Source organism: Lissotriton vulgaris, chromosome 5 (assembly GCF_964263255.1).
Source record: "Lissotriton vulgaris chromosome 5, aLisVul1.2, whole genome shotgun sequence".
NCBI classification, from domain to species: Eukaryota; Metazoa; Chordata; class Amphibia; order Caudata; family Salamandridae; genus Lissotriton; species Lissotriton vulgaris.
The window spans coordinates 370,403,059-370,428,582 of NC_141693.1; the positions used below are offsets into that span (position 1 = coordinate 370,403,059).

Sequence of the window (25,524 nt, forward strand, 5' to 3'; positions counted from 1 at the left end):
ATTTTACAGACTCTGTACCAGATTGCCAAAAAAACAATTAATCCTCTTTCATTGTAAGCAAAAACTTCAGAGGCTCATGGGACTACCCCTGTATATTTAATTAAATTAAGCAGAATCTTCTTACAGAGATATTGCAGCCTAGAGGATTGATTACCGAACTGTTTCCTTGAATGACCCGCTTCTTCCATTCCCAGTGGTAACAGATGCAGTCAGAGCTGCTGCAGTGCCACGTAGAACAGACTAGGGGCTATTTCTAGAAGAATCAAATAAACATTACTCTAGATCAAGTCTGATATCTGGGAAAAATTTAAAGTTGTGAAACCTGCAGGAAGAAGTATTCATTATAAAAGCCCCTTTAGTGGCACAATGGCATAGGATTGGTAGACAGATGGGACAGAGTTCTGTATATGGAGACACTAGTACCTTAAAGACAAATTTCCTCATGCAGGAATTACCTGTATGCCAAGAATGAATTATTGAGCAAAGCAATAGGGAATGGTGTACTTTGGTTTAAAGGAAGTTGTTAAAACAAATTAACAGTTGCAAATGTTGTCAAGATAACAACAAAAAATTTCATTAAAATCTGGCAGTCCTGAACTTGAACAGTTCCATATCTGATGAAGTCAAGCATGCTAATAGAATCTAGATCTGAATCAAAAAAAGTTCAGTTTTTCCCGCTCTATTAAAGCAGAACAGTTAAATGGAAACGAGAATCTTACCGCTGTGCTCTCCCGCCACTGAATCCACAGCACTACCTCCGCTCTCCGAGCCAACACTTCCACCGTGATCCGCAGGAGATGTTCGGAGAGTGGACCCATCAGTTGCAGCTGTGCTGCCCTCATCATCAGAAGCTGGAGCTAGGAGCATAAGTAGAGCTGTTACAAGTAAAAACACCGTCTTTATCCATTTCTAACAAGATATCAAAAGTCAAAATACAGCTAGTTATTTCAATACGTTTTTGATATCTCAGAACTGGTTATTAACAGGCCGCTTTATAGTCCCAACAGGAATATTCACTATTAGTTACTTTTGAATTTGTGAGACATAGCAATGAACGCCTAGTTAACAAACTTGAATATCCAAAGGGTGCTAAGCACTTCAGCCATAGTGTTACAAGGGATGAAAACTAATTAAAAAGGTTGAGGAATTACACATGGTTACAGGTTTGCTGTATGCAATGACACTGTCTGCACCCAGAAAGGGATAAAAAAAAGTTTAGCAATGGTCAGCTCTGCTAACTTTGACCACTGAGGGCTAACTCTCTTGACTGGGACAGGTAAATGATAGACCTGCGGCCTGCTGTGAGCCAATGACCGAACAATTGCACAAGCAGAAGCTCTTCGGTCTAGTAAGTAAGGAACAGAGTTGTTTGTGACAAGTGATAGCTAGGTCTGGTCTTCAATGTGCACAGAAGTTTTCAGCTTTGCTCAGTTGTCTTAAGAAAGTGAAAGACAACTAAACTGCCGATACCCAAAGATGAATAAAGCGTTTGAGAAAGCACACCTCTACAGTCTGGTCTTGGTATCAACCTGATGATCATTTATTTTCCCCAAAACACTTTTTTCAATGAAAAATTCTCAAAAAATAAAAATATGCACAAAGACAACTGTCTTCTATTCATATAATTACAAATAAAATATAGCATTGCATAGCTTATAATTTTGGGAATAATAATCATGATAGAGAATAAGTTACTTACCTTGGGTAACGCCTTTTCTTGTAGCGACAGGATCTAGCTGTAGATTCTTTATCTTAGAATTTTTCCAAGGTGCCAAACTGGGGCCTGACATTTGTACAGCAGTATCTCTAGGAACCCTTATTTAAGCCAAAAACACTGATGTCCCTTCTGTATGCATAAGAGCTGTACAGAGGTGGCTACTACTGACAAATGTACTCTAATCGAAGCGTATGCCAGGCCTTCAGCTTTTAGAGAGTAAAGGTATCATACTACGTGTGATGAGTTACAGCAATGGGATGTACAAAGGTTCACTCACAAAAATGAATAAAGTGTTTCCCTCTTATAGTGGTAGTCTAGGAGGCCCTACAGTATCTATTTCTGCATTGAAGTAGGGGTGTGATTTTGATGGCAGGGTACTTTTAACAAACAAGTTACTTACCTTTTGTAACGATATATCTGTAAGAGACATATTAATTATAGATTCCTTACCTTAGAATTACACCCAGGCGTCAGACTGGATACGGCGACATTTTTTCATAGCAGTACCCCTGCGCATCAATAGGTGGTGTTGGTCGACTCTGCTTTCGTCGTTGTGGTTGCCGTGCTGCAGTCAGTTCTTTACACAACATTCAAAAGCCAGAAGCGCAGAGCCATGCAAGACACTGACCACTGGTGCACAAAACTAGGGCCCTGAAATGGAGTCCTTAACCCTAGAAGTCAGTTCGCAGAACGGGGTGGATGGGTGGGGCGGTAAGGAATCTATAACTAAAATATGTCTCTTACAGATATATTTTTACCAAAGGTAAGTAACTTGTTCATCTGTAAGAAACGATTAGTTCTAGTTTCCTTACCTTAGAATAGATACTCCAGCAGTACCAACCCCGGAGGTGGGTCTGCGAACTAAGTTCATACCAGGAAGTCCTGAAGAACAGAACGGCCACAGAAGCTGTCTCTCCGGACTCGAGGCACAAGTTACTTACCTTCAGTAACAATATATCTGGAAGAAACATTAGTTAGTTAGATTCCTTACCTTACAATAACCCCCAAGCATCAGACTGGATCCGGAAAGTTTTCTCGTCAGCAGTACGCCTGTGCGTCGGTAGGTGTCGTCTGCGGCTCCGCGTCTGTCGTCGACGTCGTGATAGCCAGAATGAAGTCGCTGGAGTACTTAGACGCCGCCCTCGCGTGCGCTGTCAGTTCTGTACATAGCTTTCCGTGCCAGGAACGCAGAGCCATGCAAGAAACCGCCACTGGTGCCATGAAACTAGGGCCCTGACAGGGAAATTCCTTAACTCTAGATATCGGTTCGCAGAACGGGGAGAATGGGCGGGGCAGTAAGGAATTAAACGAACTAATGTTTTTTACAGATATATCGTTACCGAAGGTAAGTAACTTGTGCATCTGAAAGAAACACATTAGTTTGATTCCTTACCTTAGAATAGATACCCCAGCAATATCAACCCCGGTGGTGGGTCTGCGAACCAAGATCACACCAAAAAGTCCTGGAGAACCGAACGGCCAAAGAAGCCGTCTCTCCGGACTTGGCTGTCCAGGCAGTAGTGCTTGGCAAATGTGTGCAGCGAGGCCCACGTAGCATCCTGACAAATGTCCTGCAAAGGGACTCCCCGTCCCAAGGCAGTAGTAGCCGCCATGGCCCGAGTGGAATGGGTGCGCAGCCCGACAGGAGGATCCTTTTTAGCCAAGGAACAACAGACCTTAATGGACGCAGCGAAGACGCTGTTAGCTACGCGGCGCTATTGATATTTGTTGCTGGAATTTGTTTATGCAGACCTGCTTTTAAATACTGCTGCTGAGGTCAGAATGTGTTTTTAAAAACAACCTAAACCACCTACCTGTACACTCCTGGGCCCGGTCCGACAAGGCTGGTGCCGATTCCTCGGAGGGCCTTGCAGGAGGAACACAACTTCCGGTCGGGTTAGCGCTCTAGCCTTTGCGCGCCCACCGGTACTTAAAGTCATCCTGAAGCGCACACGCAGCCGGCGCGCCAAAGGCAAGCCAGTCTGCGCCCGTCCGCGCCTGGCCCGGGCCGAGGGCCAGAACCCTTGGCCTGTGTAAGATACTCAAGAGAGGACCTAATAAGTCACTGCCCTGGGCCAGCGACCCCCCTCTGCCATAAGCTTGATCCCTTAATGGAACATCAGGCATGTTAACACTGCAAATTGCAGTTCGACTTTACGACAACTGAACAAGCTAGGTCCCTAGCTGTTCCAACATACTCTGCTGCTACCAGAGAGTTAAAAGCTATGCTACTGAACACCCGCTCACTAATCAAGCATAACATAGAGATGGCTGAAATGATTGAAAGTCATAGTCTTGACCTAGTATTTGTCACAGAAACCTGGGCGAACGACTCATCTGACCCGGATTTGCTCCTAGCCCTTCCCTCAGGTTTCTAGATCACTAGGGTAGATAGAGCTAACAAAAGAGGTGGTGGGTTGGCCATCGTCTCGAAAGAGGGAATACCCATAACAACATCATCTCTGGGTACCTCACCTGACTGTGAGCTTTTATCTTTTCAGATACAACTGAGCCCCAATCAAGCATGGAATGGCTTACTGATTTATTGCCCACCAAAAGCCCAAGCCTCTTTGGTAGACAAACTTAAGCCTTTTTTGGAAACTAGCGTTAATTATGCAAACTACACCATCCTGGGTGATTTTAATCACCACTTAGAGCTCATTTTGGATCCTAAAAACACCGAACTTATAGATACCTTGTCCGGTTTAGGGATGGAACAACTGGTCAAAGAAAATAAGCACATAGCAGGACATACTCTCGATGGCCTATTTACTTCCAACCCTATGATTAAAATACAGGAGGTCCTTCCAGTACAATGGTCCGACCACAGCGCCGTTATATTTATAATTAGAGTCTTAGCCCAAAACAAGACAGATCAAGCCTTTGACAACACACACGTACCGAGATTGGAGTAAGATTGACCCCGACCTCCTGCAAACCTCTTTCAGTTTGAATAAACTAAGTTTACAGGTAGAAACCAATAAGGCAGTGCAAAATATAACTTCATGGATTACTAAGGACTCTAATATAGTAGCACCTTTAAAAACTACTACCTCAAGAAGGAATAAAGCCTCCGAACCTTGGTTCTCTGATAAATTGAGGAAACAGAAGCAACTGTGTGAGAGAACTGAAAAACAATGGAGGTATAATTATAACAAGGATCTGAAAATGAAGTAGGCCCAGACCTTATCCACATACAAAAAGTTAATTGTGGAAGAAAAAAGCAACTATTTCACTAAGAAAATACTGATATCCAAAATCTCAAGTAAAGTGCTTTTTGCTACCATAAAAAAACTCACTAAACTCCCGACTGAGGAGAGAGCAGATAACCCAGAACTGTGCAATATTTTGGGTCAGGCTTTTGACGATAAGGTGGAATTAGTATATAAAACATTTACTCAGCTTCCTGCTGAATCTACATCCCAAAGGAGCACCCTTACTATGAGTTCTCCAGGGTTCACCTTCTCCCCTCCAACATTGGATGAAATTACTAAAACTATAATGGTTCCAAAATCAGGGGCTCCGTCTGTTCACTGCCCTCCAAAAGTCTTCCATCTCTTTCCAGAGACCCTTGGCGAACAAATGAGTGACCTATTCGCAGGAATAATTCAGCATGGGAAATTCCCTGAACTTTGGAAGGTAGCATTGGTGTTACCTATACAAAAAAAACAACTCATTTAGACCCTGCCGAGCCCAATTCCTCTCGCCCAATCTCCAGAATTCATTTCTGCTCTAAGGTCTTGGAGAAATTACTTAACACCCAGCTCACCTCTTTTGTTTCATCCCATGATCTGCTGGACCACTCCCAATTCGGGTTTAGAGAGGGACATGGAACGGAAACGGCCCTCATTGCTTTAAGTGAGGAGCTAAGGAAGACATTGGACGAGGACGGGAAGGCCGCCTTGATACTATTAGATCTGTCGGCAGCCTTCGACACCGTCAACCACAAAATCCTTGCCAATAGATTAGCTGAGCTGGGCGTCCAAGATTCCGCCTTGACCCTACTAACATCATATCTTACAAAAAGATATTTTCATGTGGAATTGGGTGAGGCTAGCTCTCAAACCTTTAATCTTCAGTGCGGTGTGCCACAGGGCTCGTCGTTGAGCCCTACACTGTTCATTATATATACGTGTCCCCGCTGGCCACTCTGATCAGACAGTTTGGTTTTTCGGTTAATTCTTATGCAGATGACACGCAGATTGTCATGTCCATCAACAATAACGAAGATGAGGCAGCCGATCGCTTTAACAACTGCATGACCCACGTCAATTCTTGGATGCAATCCAACTGTCTTAAACTGAATGACAGTAAGACCGAAGTGCTTCTTTTGGGTGCTAATCCTTTGACTTGGTCTAGGAGGTGGTGGCCTGTAGTTCTAGGGGACTGCCCAATACCGGTCGCTAAGGCAAAAAATCTCGGGATCACGTTTGACTGTAGGTTGAACTTTGACAGCCAAACCAATTGCCTTACCTCCAGTTTCCGGTCAATTCTGAAATGATTCGGAAGGTTCGACCTTTTGTGCCGCCGGATGCAGTAAAACCGCTGGTGACAAATGGCCTTTTCAAGACTGGATTACGGCAACGCACTATAAGTAGGGATCAAAAATCAATTCTTGAAAAAGATGCAACGCCTGCAGAATGCAGCAGCCAGACTGATACTGAACATCCCTAAGCATGAATCAGTTTCTCAACAGTTGAGAGCTCTGCATTGGCTCCCGGTTAAGAAGAGGATTATTTTTAAGACTCTTTGTATCACATTTAAGACACTGCATGGAAAGGGTCCTGCTTATCTAACCTCATGTATAATATACTATACACCATCTAGGAATCTCAGATCCGCACAACGTAGATTGTTGCAAGTGCCCAGGTTCAGACAGAGCCGTTGGGGAGGAAGGAGCTTTCTATTGGGAGCCGCCAGGCTATGGAACCTCCTCCCTCTAACAATCAAAAATAGTTCAGATCTTTCAGCATTTAGAAAAAAGTAAAAACCTGGCTTTTCCAAACTGATATCTAGTTCCATCTTCACACTAGCTACACCCTCCCGGAGTCCTCAGCGCCAAGACGCCTCCGGTCATTCATTGCGCTCTATAAATTGAACAATCAAATCAAAACAACCCACGAGAGATGGTTAGTTTGTGCACCGCCCGCCCTTTTTTTACCAACAAAGAGTTGGTTGTCCACCCGGAACAGTTGTGTGCGGTCCAGATGAAAGGAGAGCGCACGTTTTGGTCCAGACGGTGGAGCCTTTCTTCCTCTTTTGAAGGATGCGGAGGCGGGAAGAAGGTGGGAAAGGTAAAGGACTGCCCAATGTGAAAGGCAGTAACCACCTTAGGTATAAAAGAAGGACGAGCCGTCAGAACAACTTTGTCCCGATGGACAGAAAGGAAAGGAGGTTTAGAGGAAAGAGCCTGGAGCTCACTCACTCTTCTGGCAGAGGTGATGTCAACCAGGAAAGCAGTCTTTAAAGTCAGAAGACGTAAGGGACAGTTGTGGAGCGGCTCAAAGGGAGCACACATCAGATATGTTAACACCAGGTTCAAGTCCCACTGAGGCATTACAAAAGGAACAGGAGGAAACATGTGAGTAATGCCTTTCAAGAACCTATTTACAACAGGGGACTTGAAAAGAGAAGGCTGTTCAGGAAGCCTGAAGAAGGCGGAAATGGCCGAAAGATAGCCCTTGATAGTACCCAGAGCGGGGCCAAGCTGTGCCAAAGAAAGAAGAAAGAGGAGAACCTCCGAAAGAGGGGCATATAGGTGATCCACAGCCTTGGCTGTGCACCATGCCACAAATTTGTTCCACCTGCAGGCGTATACCGTTTTTGTGGAGGTACGCCTGGCTGCCAGAATGACATTACAGACTTCAGGAGGCAAGTCAAATGGCCTCAACTGTCGCCGCTCAATCTCCACGCATGTAGGTGGAGGCTGGACAGGTTCGGGTGGAGGACCGTCTCCTGCTGCTGCGACAGAAGGTCCTCCTGAAGAGGGAGACGAATCGGGGGATCGACTGACATACTGAGTAGTTCGGGATACCAGTATCTTAGTGTCCAATCGGGAACCACAAGGATGACTTGGGCCCGGTCACGTCGGATCTTATTCAGCACTCTGGGCAGAAGTGGTATAGGTGGAAACGCGTACAAAAGACTGCAGTACCACTCGTGATGAAAAGCGTCGCCGAGCGAGTGCCGCCTTGGAAATTCCAACGCGCAGAACTGATGACATTGCGTGTTCTCTTATGTGGCGAATAGATCTAACCAAGGCTCTCCTCACTGCAGAAAGAGGCCTTGCGCCACGTCCAAGTTCAGACGCCACTCGTGATCCATCATGCGCCGATGGCCGAGTTCGTCCGCTCTGGCGTTCAGTGAACCTGCCAGGTGTTGAACCATCAGGGTGATGCCCTGATGTTCCAGCCATGTCCAGAGGCGTAGAGCCTCCTGATATAGGGTCTACGACCCCACCTCGGCTTGCTTGTTGCAGTACCACATGGTGGTGGTGTCTGAACACCTGCACTGCACTTCCCAGGATAGAGGGAAGGAATGCTTCAGTGCAAGCTGGATCGCCCGAAGCTCCAACAGGTTCATGTGCAGCCAGGACTCCGCCGGAGACCAGAGGCCTCTGATCTCCCCCTCTCCCATGTGGTCACCCCATCCCAGGAGGGACGCATCTGTCACCACTGTGTGCTCCGGTTGGGGAAGGGAGAGGGATCTGCCCCGGACCCAATCGAGATTCGTGAGCCACCACTGCAGTTGTGTCGCAATGCCCTCCGAGATCAGGACGTGGTCAGACAGGTTGCTCTGATGCTGTGCCCACTGGAACTTCAAGTCCCTCTGCAGAGCCCGCACCTGGCGTGATGCCCCAACAGTCCCAGAAGCCGTACAGTCAACCGAAAACTCGGCATAAAGGCTGAAAAATCGGAATCAGAGCCTGAATATCCTGAACCCGCAGCTTGGGAGGATAAACCCGAAACTGTGCGGAGTACAGAACCGCTCAGATGAAGAGGAGCTACTGGGAGGAAATCAGGTGTGACTTCGCCACGTTGATGGAGAACCCCAGCAAATGCAGGAGGTCGGCCGTAGTCTGGAGGTGGGAAACGACTGTCTGGGGTGAGCCTGCCTTCAACAACCAGTCATCGAGATAGGGTAAGGCTGGAACCCCTGATCTGCGCAGATGAGCTGTGACCACCGCCATCACTTTCGTGAACATCCGAGGGGCACTGGTGAGAGCAAAGAGGAGCAAGGTAAACTGAAAGTGCTCGTGGCCTACCGTGAACCGCAGGTAATGCCGGTGGGACAGCAAGAAAGGAATATGGAAATAAGTGTCCTGCAAGTCCAATGCTACCATCCAGTCTTCAGGGTCTAGGTCAGCCAAAAGGCTAAAGTCAGCATCTTGAACTTCTCCTTTCGGAGGAAGACGTTGACGCTCCTGAGGTCCAAGATAGGGCGCAGGCCCCCTTTGCCCTTCTTGGGAACCAGGAAGTAGTGGGAGTAACAACCACATCCTACTTCTGACCTAGGAATGCGCTTGATGCCCCCCTTGGCTAAGAGGGCCAAAACTTCCTCCTGCAGAAGTTGCAAGTGTTCCCCAGACATGCGGTGGTACTGCGATGGCATGTCGGGAGGGGTCGTCTCGAAGGGGAGGGAGCAGCCCCTTTGGAAGATTTGCTGCACCAACCTGTCCGAAGTGATGGTACGCCAGTGGAGTAGGTGATGGCGAACCCTGCCTCCCTCTGGCATTGAATGGGCCTGAAAGCTCAGACTAGGAAGGCTTTGAGGCAGATGCTGCGGAGTGGATGTGGATTGACCGGCTCTCACCCCCTGTTCCGCCACAGTGGAATGCAAGTCAGTGACCGTGTTGAGGCAGGTGCCCCTTTCTTGGCCACAAAAGGGACAAAAATCAGAAGTCTGCTGGCGCTGGGCCGAAAGGACTTGGCCATAGCCCTGGAGTCCTTAAAGCGTTCCAGTGCCCTATCTGCCTTGTCGCCAAAGAGGCAACGGCCATCCAAAGGCATGTCCATGAGAGTGCTCTGGACATCCCTCGAAAAGTTGGAAGACCTCAGCCAGGCGTGACGACGAATTGCCACCGTTGTTGCTTCTGCCCAACTAGTCATTAGTGTCAAGTCCACACCGAATGGAGTATCGTGCTGCATCCCGCCCCTCAGCAAGTGCTTGGGGAGCCATGTCTTGGCCTCCTCAAGACACTGGGGCAGCACGTCTGCTACCGTATCCCACAGAGAGTGGGTGTAACGGCCCAAAAGGCATGCAGTATTAATGGACCGCAATCCAAGACTAACCGAGGAAAACAGTTTCTTGCCAAACTGCTCCAGCCTTTTGGATTCTCGGTCCAGGGGGTGCGGACGGGAATGCTGTCTGGGACGTGGGGGGCTGGATAACCAGGCTCTCTGGGTGAGATGGGTGGACAGAACGCAGGGGTCGCCCGGAGCTGGGCGGTGGCGCTGGACCACGTTCCGATCCACAGGGGGAACTGTGGTGAGCTTGGACCAAGTGCCCATCAGAACGTCAGTGAGGGCGTCATTAAACTGCAGTAATGGCTCAGAGGAGGTTACTGGCGGTTGAAGTTCCTCAGTGAGGAGGTTAGTCCTCACACCCGCTGCATGGAGCTCAAGGCCCAGGGCCGTGGCCGCCCTGCGCAGCACCACAGCATAAGTTGCTCCCTTCTCCATAGCCACGGAAGGAGGAGAGAGAAAGCCAATGTCAAGCGAGGTGTCTAGACCACTGACCTCTCCCGGGTTATTTGCCCAGTCCTGACTTAACTGGCACTGCTGTGCCAGAGGGTCCTCAGACCCCTCCCAGTCCTCTCCTTCATCTGTATCCTGATAAACAGGCAGAAATTACGGAGCCCGGGCCGGGGCTGAAACCGGGGCCGGCATCGCCCAAGGACGGCGCTGGTGGTGGCACTGAGGGCGTCGGCGGAGGAGTCGTGAGGTCAACCGGCGTCGACCGGGATCCAGGCCTGGATCCTACGGGGTCCTGTGGTGCTGGGACCAAAGTCGCAGGCGGCACTGAGGCCGAAGCTGCTGGCAGCACAGTGCTGGGGCCCTCAGTCGGACCCGCGGGCCCAAAGGCACGCCAGAGGGGCCACAAGGAAGTCTCGAATATGCTCTGGAATCGCATCGAGCCCAGGTGCCGGAGGGTGTGGGGCTGGATGTGACGGCGCAGGCCCTGACGGAGCCGCGTGGGAGGTGCCACAGGAACCCTCAGGTGAGTCGGGCGACTGGTAAGGAGAGGTCCAAGAGCGACGATGCTTCTTTGACTTCTTTTTGCCATGCCTCAACTTACCCGAATACAAGGACTTGGATCCAGACGACCGATGGTGACTGCGGCTCCGCGACTGGTTCCTCGACCTCCTCCTCGACCCTGACCTCGAGCGGCACAGAGAAGACTCCCGGATCTCGAGCAGCCTATGGGAACGCTCCCGCCTAGCCTTCGACATCAAGGCCCGGCAGTCGGGGCACGACTTGTTGTCGTGGTGGGCGCCCAAGCAGTAGAGATAACGGCGGTGGGGGTCGGTAACCAACATCAGTCGGTGACAGGCGTCACACGGCTTGAAACCGGGCATCACCTACTGGCACCAGAAGTCGAAATCGACTCGAAAAATATAGACAAAATTGTCCAAAAAGTTAGTAAAAAAATTACTAAGGGTACGCTCTTCCCAGGTCAGCGCTTGCTGGTGCGGAAAAAGGAATTACTGACGTCAGCGAGCGAGGGCGGCATCTAAGTACTCCAGCGACGTCATTCCGGCGATCACGACGCAGACGACGGGAGCCGCAGACGACGCCTACCGACACGCAGGGGTACTGCTGACGAGAATACTTTCTGGATCCAGTCTGTGGAGCGTGCCCCCCCAGGGGGGCCCGACACCATCTCAGGGGGTGGGGGGGGGGGGCGCACACTCCACAGGAAGATCTTTCCTTTCAGAGTTTAACTGTCCCGAGGCGTGCAAGTCTTCACCCCTTCAAATGGAGTCTGTTTATTGTTGAGCTCCGGTAACTGAGGGCTGGAGGGGGGGAAATAGATAAGGCACGGACTTGTGCTTTTGTGATGTAGAGAGCTAACAGCCTTCCCAGGAGGGGGTTAATCGGTAGAGCTGGGATGCTTCAGCTGCAGTGGGAGGCAGGATCTGCGCTGCTAAAAACGAAAGCTAACAGACAGTCCTGTTCCTTTGTGTTCGATTTCATAGCAGAGGAGACTCCTTGCTTCCTACTGCAGCTGAAAGGACAGTCATTACTTGCTTTCAGTTTTTAGCAAAGAAGACATCCTGCCTCCCAAAGCAGCTGAAGCATTTCAGATCTACCAGTTCAACCCCGTACTGTGAGGAAGCTCTTTGCAGAAAGGAGACAAAGTCTCTTTTAAATGTGCACAGGCAGGCAAAGTTTCTTTTAAATGTGCACAGGCAGGCACCGCAACACCCACAGGGCTTCAAGTTACCAAAAGAAAAATGCCAGCCATCCATGTGTTTTTTTAAACAGCCTGCAAATTGCTTGTCTTGACACCAAATATGCTTAAAAATAAATAAGTATCTATGATAATGATGTTTTGATTGGCGGCTGCCTCCGACATGCGGGGGGTCTCGTTATATGTGCAATCTATCAAATAAAATCTGTTTAAAAGGGACTACACTTTTTACTCCTCCCCTCATGATTCGTACTTCCGCATTGACCACATCCTCATTACACAAAATGGAGTTGCAAGGATAGAAGATACATCAATAGAACCGAGAGTACTGTCAGACCATTCATGCATCTCTCTATCCATCAATAACATCAAACCCTCCCCTAAACAAACGTCATGGAGACTCAATGAGGAAATCTTAAACAAAGAACAAAGTAAAGCTGACATTCAAACAGCCATTCGGTCATATTTGGAGATAAACAGGAGAGGGGACACTTCAGATCTTGTGCGCTGGGAGGCTTTGAAAAGTACCTTAAGGGGGGTGTGCATCAAAATCCGTTCAGCAATGAACAGAGATTGCAATGCAAAACTGGAAGCGTTAGAAGCAGAGATAGCTAATCTGGAAAACAGACACCAAATGACAAGGGATCGGGAGACACTCAATACCATGACTGACAGAAAATACGAATATAACAAGCTGGTGAGCGAAAGGGAGGGAGTGTGGCTGGACAGAAGGCGCAGATTTAAGCTCTGTGAATCTAACAAGGCTGGTAAAAGCCTGGCTGCATACCTAAAATTCAAAGTGCAGAAAAATACTATTAATGTCATAAAGGACTCTGCGGGAGTAAGCCATTCGGACCCCCAAAAAATAACTGTGGTCTTTAAAGACTTTTATGAAGACCTGTATGCTAAAAATGAGTCGGTTGCTGAGGATAAAATTCAAGGGTATTTGCAGGAATGTGATCTGCCAAAGCTAGGGCCGGAAGAACAACACAGCCTTAATGAACCGATCTCGACTAGTGAGGTGGAAAAAGCAATCAGGGGATTGAAATGTGGGAAAGCACCTGGCCCTGATGGCTTTACGGCTAAATTTTACAAAATCTTTGCAACAGATTTAGTTAAACCTCTTCTGAACCTCTTCCACGAGTTCACGGAGTCAGGTGAAGTGAGGGGCACCTTGGCAGAGGCGACTATCGCAGTTCTACCAAAGGATGGCAAAGACCCGTAGTTACCAAAAAATTATAGGCCGATTTCCCTGATTAATTTAGACTGTAAGTTACTAGCCATGATTTTATCAGCCCGTTTACAAAAAGTTCTTCCTACCCTCGTGCACCCATCTCAAGCGGGTTTCTTAAAACACAAACTGTCTAGCGATAACACCAGAGTATTAGCCCACGCCCTAGAAAAAGCAAAACTTCTGAATACCCCCACTGTAGCAGTCACACTAGACGCTGAAAAAGCCTTCGACAAGGTAGATTGGACCTTCCTTGAGGCAGTTTTACACAAATTTAATCTAGGGGAGACATTCACTAAACTTGTAATGCCTCTGTATGCCGGCCCCACAGCTAAGGTTAGAGCGGGTGGCTCCTGCTCTTCTTCCTTCAGCTTAAAACAAGTAACAAGGCAAGGGTGCTCATCTCTGTTTTTACTAGCTATAGAGCCTTTTTTATACCATATCCGAAATAATGAGGCCATTGCTGGCGTTCCGTTTGATGATTGTACTGTAAAATTAACTGCATACGCCGATGATGTGCTGATTTTGACAGAGAAAGCTGACGAGGCTATCCCGGCCTTAATGGACACAATTGACGGGTTTTCTAAAGTTTCAGGGTACAAGCTGAATAAGGACAAAACAGAAGTCAAGCTGCTAAATAACATCGGGGGTAAAGAAATACTTGGTTCATCTGGCCTCACCTGGCAGCCAAAAGCTTTTAAATATCTGGGCTTAGATTTTGAGAAAGACTTAATAACAACCCTGAAAGTAAATGAGGACCTAACGTTAAAAAAGATCTCTACGTTGTTAGATAGCTGGTCACCAAAGTTTTTGTCCTGGTGGGGTAGGGCTGAGACTCTAAAAATGATGTGCACACCTCTGGTTAATTACCTGGCTTGCATGCTCCCAATGACTTTTTTGGACGAATTCATCAAAAAAGTGGACAGGTTGTTTGGAGAGTTCCTGTGGCGAGGGAAAAAAGCCAGGATATCACTGAAAAAGTTGCAACTGGCAAAAGAAAAGGGCGGCCTGGGCCTACCCTCGTTCAGGAACTACCAGACGGCTTTCCTTTGCAAGCAGGGGGCTCTTTGGCTGGTTGATTCTACATCCTATACTCCAGTGTGGCTATCTATTGAGCGGTCATTAATGGCGCATGCACCCCTCTCGGCTCTCCTTAGCATGGACTTGACCCATTTACCCCACTCCAAATACATTCTACTAAATACCAGAAGGGCACTCCTCAGGCTTGACCAGTCCCATAAAACTGATTCGGTAATTAAGAAATCTACCCTACTCTCATTATGGCACAACCCTATGTTTCGGATAGAGGGGAAGACCCTCTATTGGGAGTTGTGGGCTACACGTGGTATCCATATGGTAAATGACCTTTATGAAAATGGTAGGCCCATACCCTTTTCGACATTACAAGAGAAATTTAATTTGCCACCCATAGAATTCTATCAATTCTTGAAATTGAAAGCCGCTATCTCTAAACGTGCCCAAACTACAGACTTACCATGGCTGCTGACCCGTCTCCGACTACTGTACCATGCTGACCATTTTGTATCTAGAATATATAAATTGCTCCTCCCCCTGCCCAAGAAACCACATAAGTTAACGGAAAGCAAGTGGGAGTCGGAACCTAACTCGACAGGTATACCAATAGATTGGGAGGTAATACACAACACTGCACTATCAAATAAGGTATCCCCGATTCTATGTCAAACGAAATACATGTTGCTGAACAGAGTGTTCTGGACCCCTCAGAAACTGTTTAAATGTAATCTGAAGGACACCCCTAATTGCTGGAACTGCCAGGAAGCACCTGGAGACCTGGCACACATGCTTTTTGATTGTTCCCTATTAAGATCATTTTGGAGAAAAATATTTGCATAATATTTGCATATATTCATCAGGTATTTGGAATCACACCTGTACAAGAATTTGTGTATGTCATTTTGGGCCCTTTAGAAACACAATTACCGGACATCCATGACCGACAACTGCTAGATATCATGTTGACATTGGCGTGCAAGGTCATTCTATATAAATGGAAAAATTTTGCTGAAGTCAACTTTAAAATATGGCTGGAATGGCTTTCCTTCTAGAGAGGCGCGGACAATCCAGCACTACAGTCGGCCACATGGAAGCCTTCGAACAAAAAACTGTGGTCCTCCTTGGATGCGTCATCCTCCAACTTTGAACCTCCATGATACACACTTCAACAGATTGTCTGTCTATATAGAATTTAGTATCTCTGTTTGGTCACATATTTTCCACGTTTAAATGTTTTCAACGTTTAAATGCTTTCAACGCTTGAATGCTTTACTGTGTACTTACTGTCGCCTACACTGCGACCCATGCTTTTGTAAACCGACTACTATTGCTATATTGATGCATCTGTCCTCTTTCTCTCTTTTTCCTCCTTTTTCTCTCTTATTCCTCCTTTCCTCTTTACTTTCCCTATTTTTCTTTGTTCCTTTCATTATTGTAAGAGTCATTGTGCCAACACTACATCCATCTATACATGGGAAGATTTATTGTATTGTCTTTGTTTTCGATTTTCTCCAATCTTCAATAAAAAAGATTTGAATAAAAAAAAAAATCTGTTAAAAAAAATAAAAATAATAAGTATGTATACATTTGTAATGTGACTTTTCTGTCTTTGTTCGATTTTATATTTTATTATCAGTCATGGACCATTCAGGGAGCCCTAAAACACAATTAAAAGTGCTACTATTTATATTTGCTGTTCAAAGTATGCACAGACAAGTGCTGACAAAACAGCTTTAGGTGACTATTTATTTTTGTACCAACTGGGCCATCAAAATAATGATCTGGCAACCCTAACCATAAACTGGAAGTTTGTTGAAAGATCAGCACATTTATTTCTCGTCAACGTGATCCCTGGTTAATGCCATAATAGCAATAGTTTAACATATCTGAAACCCTACGCTGCCATCAATAATCTGCTGAGTTACTTTAAGTGTCTGGGAATGCACCCTGCGTTCAGACAACTCACTCCTCATTCTCGCTTTTTCACTTTCATGTTCACCCTGCACTCACAGTGATGACAGTGCACTCACACTGATCACCATGCACTCACACCATTCACCCTCTCACCCTGCACTCACAGCGATCACAATGCACTCACACTGATCACCATGCATTCACACCATTCACCCTGCACTCATAGCGATCACAATGCACTCACAGTGATCACCACGCACTCGCACCATTCACCCGGCACTCACAGTGATCACAATGCACTCACACTGATCACCATGCACTCACACCATTCACACGCTCACTCTAAACTCAGTGATCACTCTACACTCACAATGCACTTGTGCTGTTCACCCTGTACCTCACCCTGCAATCACACGAGCACACTACTCACTCTGCACCAATGAAACACTTCACTCACATGTCTCCCTTACTGCTCAATGTGCATATTCCTTCAAATAAGACCATCACTAACCATACATTCATTTGTCCCACTCTGCACTTACATCCGCACCCAAATTCATATGGTCACCTCACTCACCATGCAGTCACTCCTCTTACCCTACTCCCACACTGTTGCATTGCTCAACGTGCACTCACATGGGTACTTCTGACAGCCGCACAGCGCAGAGGTTTAATGTGCCTGCTACTAAGAACGTGTACCATGCAGATAAAAGATTGTGGGTAAACTATGAGTAGCGCTATAAAAAAAATGAAATGTTTGCCAGAAAGGTGCTATAGAGAGATGGGGTGCATTATTGGTGAGTGGTAGTGTGGAAATTCATGGAGATGGAGGATATGGGGGAGGGGCACTCAAACAGACTGTTGCACTATGTGCGAACAGTGCTAGGGCCAGATGGGAGTTTTAGCCCCCCAAGTTCGGGTCTTGTTGCGCCCCTGTACACAAGTATGGGCATGTCGTGCCCCATCAAGGTTTTCGTCCTAAATTACAAAAGGACATATGTACATGCACTGCAATCCAGCCTTTCATTGGTTCCCTTAATAGAGGCAGCTCTGTTTTTGCCCTGATGGCATGGAATAATTCCTAAACAGATTCTTGCAAATACTGTTTTGTTTAATTTCTGTTTAATCTGATTGATGTGAAAGTCTATTACTATTTGCAGAGAAATTTTTTTGTTTCATGCAATTTTAGATCAAAACGGGTCCACACATTTATGTTGGTGGTGTTATTATTAATCTAGGTCATGTGTAAAACAAAGCATCCTAGTAAAAAGAATGTGTGCACATTTTCTCTTGGAAAATTGTGTTTTGAGCTGTGTAATAAGCCTCTGTCATTTCACCACACCCATTCACAAACCTGTAGTTTACTAAGCACTCTTATTGTGTTAAGCATTATTTGCCGAATATGGCCCGTGATATGCACGTGGCAGTAGATTATGTAGTGTACCAGATTCCAGAAATTTCTGTCAGGTGGTAGGGGGGCCCAACATCTTACAAAATTCAGCTGGGGGGGCTCAACCTAGAAAAGTTTGAAGAACTCTGTTCTAAGGTAAGGAATCTAACTAACGTGCTTCTTTCAGATAATCCAGGCAATAGTGTTTTGTGAATGTGTGCAGAGGTGCCCATGTGGCTACCTGGCAGATATCATGAAGGGGAACTCCACGTCCAAAAGTAGTAGTGTACAGTTCAAGAAAAAGGTGAGTACAGAAAATCCTGACTAAGTAAGACAAAAACGACTGTGGAACTTGACACTAGGAGAGTCAAGCTACCCTTGAGCACCGAAATGCTTGTGTTACCTCACCCACAGGCTGCGGTGCATAGGTGCCAAGTCGTGTCGGGTTCCGGCGTTGAAGTCTAGGGAGCCTGGAAGAAAAGATGCTGCAGGCGATCAGGAGGAAGATGTCCGGTGTGATCCAAGGGTGGATCAGTGAAGAGGAGAACCTGAAAGCAGAGGGGACAATGTTCAAAGTCACTAGCCAGTGACTGGAGTGGAACCAGGAGTGGAACCAGATGTCGTTGTCGCGATCAGGTGAGGGTGGACGCTGGTCTCTGCAGCCACGTGGACCAGGTGGTGTCTTCGACGACCAGGATGGAGGCACGAGCTGTCCCACGCAGGCTTTTGCTGTCGACGGTGTCGGATCCGGGTTTGGAGTCAACAGGCCTTGGCAAAGGCAACCCACACGGTGAGTGGAAACAGCGTCTGGAGTGAACCAGGAGGGTCTGGGGTGCTCCTCTTTTGGAAGGGAGCAAGGGCCAGTCTGGAGCAACCAGACCAGCAGTGAAGATTTCGAAGGTCGTCGTCTAGGAGGTCACTAGCCAGCCGGCAAGTGACCAGACAACGCGTTGAGCAGCAAACAGGCAGAAGGGCCCCACGCAGATCTCGTGGATGCTGGAGGGCTGGTCTTCGGTGCAGGAGCTGCTCGGGGTCGGTGCTTCTCAGTCCCCAAAGCACTTGGACGAGGTTACCTCAGAAGTCGTGCTGGAGCGAAGTGCTGCTTCTTTCAAGATGGCCGGTCCCACGCGTCTCGTAGCACCCACGGATCTCAGCTGTGCTGCAGATGTAGGTAGAGGTCGGAGAGGTCTGGGAATCCGGGTCTCGTCGGGCTCTGAAGTCTGGATCATCGAGGGAAGACGACAAAGGGAAGCCGCTTGACGCTGATGGTGCCTGCTTGTGCAGGGTGGACACTCCTTGGGAGATTTCTTCAGTCTTCTGTGGAGCAGAACGTCGAAGTCCAGAGTTCTTCTTGTAAAGTTGTTCAGGATAATCTAATCTGGAATGGGACCAGCTCCTACCTTTATCCGGCTAAAGGGGGCTGTACTACGACTAGGTCCCTCCTCTGGGTGGGACCAGGAAGGGGGGTGATTACACCCCCTATCCTTTGTCCGGTCTTGCGCCAGAGCTGGGGCTGGAGTGCCCCAGGAACTGGTTTAGACCGGTGTATGCACAGGGACACCTTGTGTGCCCCAGGCATGTCTCATTCCTTTCAGCCCTGTCCTACCCAATACACAAAATCCTGTCTGGGGTGGTGCTGGCACCTCCCAAGACAGGAAACCCTTTGTCCAAGCCTCCCTCGCTGGAAGGACTCCCAGCAGCAGGAGGTCAGACTTGTGTCTGGGGTGGCAGCATCCATTTTGTGATGCTGAGGCTCGAGTTAACGTTAACCGGGCTTCACAGTTACATACATGTCGTGTCCCTCTAGAAGGGTGGAATGGTACCCCCGTCGCCAGAATTGGCGAGGAGTAGTATTCCAATTAGTATGACACCTTACTCGACATGTTTTGATAATGCTATACCAAAGTTAGCAATAACCGCGAGGATTATAAAGCACTTAAGAGTATATGGTATAGCGTTATCATGGAAACAGCTAAAGGACTTGGTTCCGAAAGCTGCAGACAGGCTCAGCTCATGCTAGAGCACCATCTCACATAATTCCAAGCACTCTGCCTTCAGGATTGATAAGGCCTGCCATAGGAGTGACTGATAGAAGGATATGTGTCCATTTTAGGGTTAGATATAGGGATACTATATCTAAAGCAAAGGGTGATTACACCACCTTGCCCCAGCTGATTGATCAGTCAGTTGTGTCAGATTTGGATGGCCAGCCAGGGGTGGCATAATACATGCTGCAGCCCCTGGTAGGCCCTGGGTGCAACTATGCCCTGGGTACCTAAGGTACACTGTACAGGGACTGATAAGGTGACTCAGTATCCAATTAGATATGCACCTAAGCTACATGGTTGTCAATTTAGAGAGAGACAGCTAGGCTGTGGGTCTGATTAGCAGGCCCACAGCCAGGGAAAGTCGTAAACCAGTGAAGCAAAAAGCAAAAATCGGGGGAGACCATAGGATTGAAGACCCCACTCTCCTACACCGTCGTTGCCTTGGTGGGATGGGCACGCAGTCCTACTGAAGGCTCCTTCTTAGCCAAAGAGTAGCAAAGTTTTATGCAAAGGACGACCCACCGAACGTTGATCCTTTTTTGGCACCCACATAGCCAACAAAGAGTTGGTAATTAAACCAGAATTGTCTTGTACGATCCAGATAGAAGGACTGAGCACGTTTCGGATCCAGAGGGCAGAGCCTCTTTTCCTCCTTTGGGGGATGTGGAGGCGGAAAGAAGGTGGGCAAAGTGATGGTCTGTCCAATGTGGAAAGAACTGACCACTTTGGGAAGGAAGGAAGGTCTGGTTTATAGGACCACATTGTCTGGATGAACAGCTAGAAAAGGAGGCTTAGAAAACAGAGCCTGAAGCTCACTCACCCTGCGAGCAGAGGTGATGGCAACCAGAATGAAGTTTTTAATGTTAAAAGTCAAAGAGGTCTATTATGTAGCGGCTCGAAAAGAGAGCACATAAGGTATGTTAAGAAGAAGTTCAAGTCCCACTGAGGCATTACGAAAGGAATGGGAGGAAAGAGGTGAGTAATGTCCTTAAGAAATCTATTTACAATAGGGGACTTGATAAAAGAAGGCTGGTCAGGAAGTTGAAGAAAGACTGAGATAGCTGAGAGATAGCCCTTAAGCGTGCCCAAAGCAGAGCCCTGCTGGGTTTAAGAAAGGAGGAACAAAGAACATCAGAAAGAGGGGCAAAAAGGGGATCCCCCAGCCTTTGCTGTGCACCATGTCTTAGTAGAGGGACGTCAGGCGGTAAAGATAACATTACAGACTTCAGGAGGAAGGTCGAAGGATATCAACTGTTGCCGCTCAACCTCCACGCAAGGAGGAGGAGGCTGGGCAAGTTTGGGTGGAGCACCATCCCCTGCTGCTGCCACAGAAGATCCGCCTGAAGAGGCATTCAGATTGGAGGGTCGATGGCCAGTTATAAGAGCTCAGGATATGAGACTCTTCGTGCCCAATCCGGAGCAACAAGAATGACTTGGGCCCGGTCGTGCTTGATCTTCAACACTATGGGCAGAAGTGATATAGGCGGAAAGGCGCATAGAAGAATGCAACTCTACTCGTGGCGAAAAACTTCACAGAACGAGTGCCGCCTTGGAAATTCCAACGCACAGAATTGCTGTCATTGCGAGTTTTCTTCGGCCCCATGAGGTTCCAGCCATGTCCAAAAGCGAAGAGTCTCTTGAAAAAGGGTCCACGACCCCACCCTGCCCGGTTTGTTGCAGTACCACATGGCGGTGGTGTTGTCAATGAACACCTGCACTACTCTTCCCCGGACAGAGGGAAGGAATGTCTTCAGTGCAAGATGAATCGCTCGAGGCTCCAGTAGGTTGATGTGGAGCCCGGACTCCACCAGAGACCAGAGGCCTCTGATCTAAGCCTCTCCCATGTTGCCGCCCCATCCCAGAAGGGATGCATTTGTCTTCACTGTGAACTCTGGTTGGGGAAGGTAGAGGGGTCTGCCGTTGACCCAATCCTGGTTCTTTAGCCACCACGGCAAGTGGCGTGCAGTGCCGTCAGACATCTAGACGTAATCGGCAGGATTCCCCCGATGCTGTGCCCACTAGAACCGCAGGTCCCACTGCAGTGCCCTCATATGATCCACCAGCAGGATGCAGGAGGCCATGAGGCCCAGCAGCCGCAGGGTCATACTGACCAAAACACGGGATAGAGGCTGAAGATCGGAATCAAACTCAAATATGCTCGACATGATGCCCGGGAGGAGAAGCTAGAAACTGCTTCGTGTCCAGAACTGCTCCAATGAAGAGGAGCTTCTGACAGGGAATCAGGTGGGACTTTGGCACATTGTTCGTGAACCCCAGCATATGCAGGAGGTCGTCGTTGTCTGCAGGTGTGAGTTGACAGTCTGGGGCGAGTCCACCTTCAACAGCCAGTTGTCGAGATAGGGGAAGACTGGAACCCCTGATCTGTGCAGATGAGCTGCGACCAGTGCCATCACTTTCATGAACACCCGAGGGGAGCTGGTAAGGCCAAAGGGGAGCATGGTAAACTGAAAATGCTTGTGGCCTACCGTGAACCGTAGTTAAGGCCTGTGGGCTGGCAGGGATGTGGAAATAGGCGTCCTGCAAGTCCAAAGTTAATATCCAGTCTCCAGGGTCGGGGGCAGACAGAACCTGAGCTATTGTCAACATCTTGAACTTCTCCTTCCGGAGGAAGCGGTTGACGTCCCTGAGGTCTATGATAGGACGGAGGCCTTTGACCTTCTTGGGTACCCGAAAGTAGTGGGAAGAGCAACCACGACCTACTTCTGGCACAGGGATGCGTTAGATGGCTCCCTTGGCAAAGATAGCCGCAACTTCCTGGCAGAGAAGTGCCAAATGATCCTCCAACAAGCAATAGAATTGAGGCGGCATGGATGGAGGGGGAAGTCTCGAAGGGGAGGGAGTAGCTCCTTCGGACTATCTGCAAAACCCACCTGTCTGACGTGATGTTCTGCCAGTGGGGGAGGTGATGGCGAGTGCTGCGCCCACTGGCAACTGGTGGCCCTGAATGGTCAGAATAGTAAGGTTTGGAGGCTGCTACAGAGGGGGCACTGGTGGACAGACCCACCCGCTTGCCCCCAGGCTCACGTCCCCGGCCGCGCAGAGGCTGAACAGTTTGCACAGGCCTGCGGCCCTGGGCAGAACGTGGAGGGCCACTACTTCCAGAGCCACAAAAGGGGAAAAAACCAGACTGTGCTGGACAGGTGGTGGCGAGGACTAAGGATCTGGCCGTAGCCCTAGAATTCTTCAAGCGCTCAAGCACGTTGTCGGTTTTGTCGCCAAACAGGCGACGGCCATTATAGGGCATGTCCAAAAGAATCGATTGGACTTTGCCCGAAAAGCCAGTAGACTTCAGCCAGGCATAGCGTCTCAAGGCTACAGACGTGGAAATAGTCTTGCCTAGAGCCGCCCCTTCAGGCATCTGGAGGGGCTCTACCCGCATTCCTCGTATGTCAGCCGACGGACGGGGAGAAGTCATAGAGCAACTATGCTTCTTCATACTTCTGGTGCTTCGACTTCCTGACCCCGAGTGCGAAGACTTGTAAGAAGAATGGTGGTGGCTCCGCAACCTGTCCCTCGACCTCCTATGCGACCGGGACCTTGAGCGGCGCGGAGCCGACTGCCAAGCCTTGAGAAGCTTTCAGGACCGCTCCCGCAAAGACTTCAGGTTCATGAGCCGGCAGTTGGAGCATGACTTGGAGTCGTGGTCGCGCTCCAGGCAGAAGAGGCACACGTAGTGCTTATCCATCACCGACATCAGTCGGTAACAGGAACCGCAAACCTAGAAGCCGGGCATCCCTCGTGCACCAGGAGTCGACGGACTCAAAAAATTATGTCGACAATAGTAGAGAAAAATTCAGTCAAAAAGTGACTGTGGGTATTGCTCTCTCTGGAGCTGTGCTTGCTGGTGCGGAAAAATTAATAACAGCCGTCAGCACGCAAGGGCGGTGTATGTAGCTACCACAACGTCATCCCAGCAACCACGACGCAGACGACGTACGCGGAGTCGACCAACACCACCTTCCGACACGCAGGGGTAATGCTGAAGAAAAACTTTCCGGATCCAGTCTGACACCTGGGGGTCATTCTACGGTAAGGCATCTATAACTTTCTTTCGGATAGTATGATTTAGGAGCGTTTAAAATGGGTGTGCATGTCGGGACCAATGGGTCCCTTCCTTGGGGTGGTTACATCCCTTATTATGAATTCTCAAGTGGGAGGGGGCATGAGCCTCTCGCTAATTGGCTGAGTCCCCTCATATTCAATATGGAGGGGATCGAGATGTGTGCTTTGCCTTGTCTCCACCTGAGGGTGGGGTTGTCAAAGGAGGGCACACCTCTCTTCCAAGGTTGGTTTTCCAGATGATCCTCCCACCCAAAGCAGGGGGCAGAACTGGTGGGAGCCAGTTGCTGGGGGCAGGAAAAGGCAGGGACAGCTTCTAAAGGCGGCAGGCCTTTGAAGCTTACCCTTTGAGGACCCAGCCCACCCTGGGAGAAGAGGCATGACACCTTTAGCCAATATGGGCTTTTGTTTCTGGACCCAGAGAGCAGGGGCTCTCTCCCAAGGGGTCCAGAAACCGGTCTGGTGGTGGTAAATGGTGGGCTGCCAGGGGGTATCTCTAAGATGCCCTCTGAGTGTTTTTTACATTAAGACCCACACTGGCATCAGTGTGGGTTTAATGTGCTGGTAGGTTTGCTACCAAACTTTCTGGGTTTCAGTAAAGCCATTATAGATTTGTGGAGTTCATAATGACCACTCCCAGACCATATACTCTTTATGGCTTTACTAAACTTACAAAGTCTGAGAATGGACTTTAGACACTGTAGGGGTATAGGGCTGATGCCACTGAACCCCCACCTGGGCGCTAGTGCACCCTGCTAGAGGGGTGACCTACCTAGGCCTCAGGCAGTGGATGGCAGGCATGGCACACAGGGATGTGTGCCATGTCGACTCTAAACTTTTCTCTGCACCAGAAGACCAGACTGCAATGGCAGTTTGTGGGTGCCTGGGCCTCCAAGGGTGGCACAATAGGTGCTACAGCCCCTAGCGGCCGTCCCTGGTCCCAGTGCCCTTGGTACCCATGGTACCTTTTACAAGCGGCTTATCTGTGGACAGAGATGTACCAATTGTGGGTGCAAAGTTAGAGTTTTGGGAAAGAATACAGGTTCTGGGAGCCTGATCGGCAGGGACCCAAGGCACATCAAGTTAGGTTGCATCAGATGTCAGGCAAAAAGTGGGACGTAACCATGCAAAAAAGAGGAACTTTCCTACAATCAGGATAAAACCACCTACGGCACCGTCTTCCCCGCCTCTGGTGTCAATCTGATCTTCTGCAGAAAGTTCTGCTTCTGCCACCATTTCCGTGTTTTGAGCTAGGCGTCGGGAGTGATGGTTTTCTTGTTCTTTAACAGGTTGCAGGCTGTGCAATCCTCCTGGTTGTGCTCAGACGACAAGCAAAAGTTGCAGATATCTTGTTGACCCGAGGACGCATACTTTGCCCCGCGTCTGTAGGCACTTTCAGAAAGGTAACTCTTATCTTCGATCACACAGAGCCCAGTATTCTTGTCGGCATGGGGGAAGGGGTATGCACACAGAAGGTGTCTCAGTAGACATTACAGTTAAGGTCACCAGATACAATTAGACTGTTGAAGAATAGGAACGAGGTATTGTATTGGCGAAACAGCTCTGAGTCCATATTACGTTGAAAAGTTGCAAAGGCACCAAAGTTGTACAGAGCTACAGCGCGATCCGTCCATAACTGATGGTGACAAAAAATCCATCTTGCAATGGAGGCTTTGAACAAGCACATTGACTAAGG

At 48.5% G+C, this 25,524-nt stretch overlaps 1 protein-coding gene across 14 annotated transcripts in view; it reads right to left on the bottom strand.

Annotated features, from left to right (window-relative positions):
- The window catches only part of UBR4 (ubiquitin protein ligase E3 component n-recognin 4), a 1,723,360-nt gene that overhangs the window by 638,103 nt on the left and 1,059,733 nt on the right, over positions 1-25,524 (bottom strand). For 5 of the 14 annotated variants that reach the window (XM_086921716.1, XM_086921715.1, XM_086921707.1 and 2 more), the window contains one exon: positions 720-875. In XM_086921716.1, coding sequence (XP_086777842.1) covers positions 720-875 — 156 coding nt within the window. The remainder of the gene's footprint in view (positions 1-719; positions 876-25,524) is intronic. The other 9 variants (XM_086921717.1, XM_086921711.1, XM_086921710.1 and 6 more) reach the window with 2 other exon arrangements.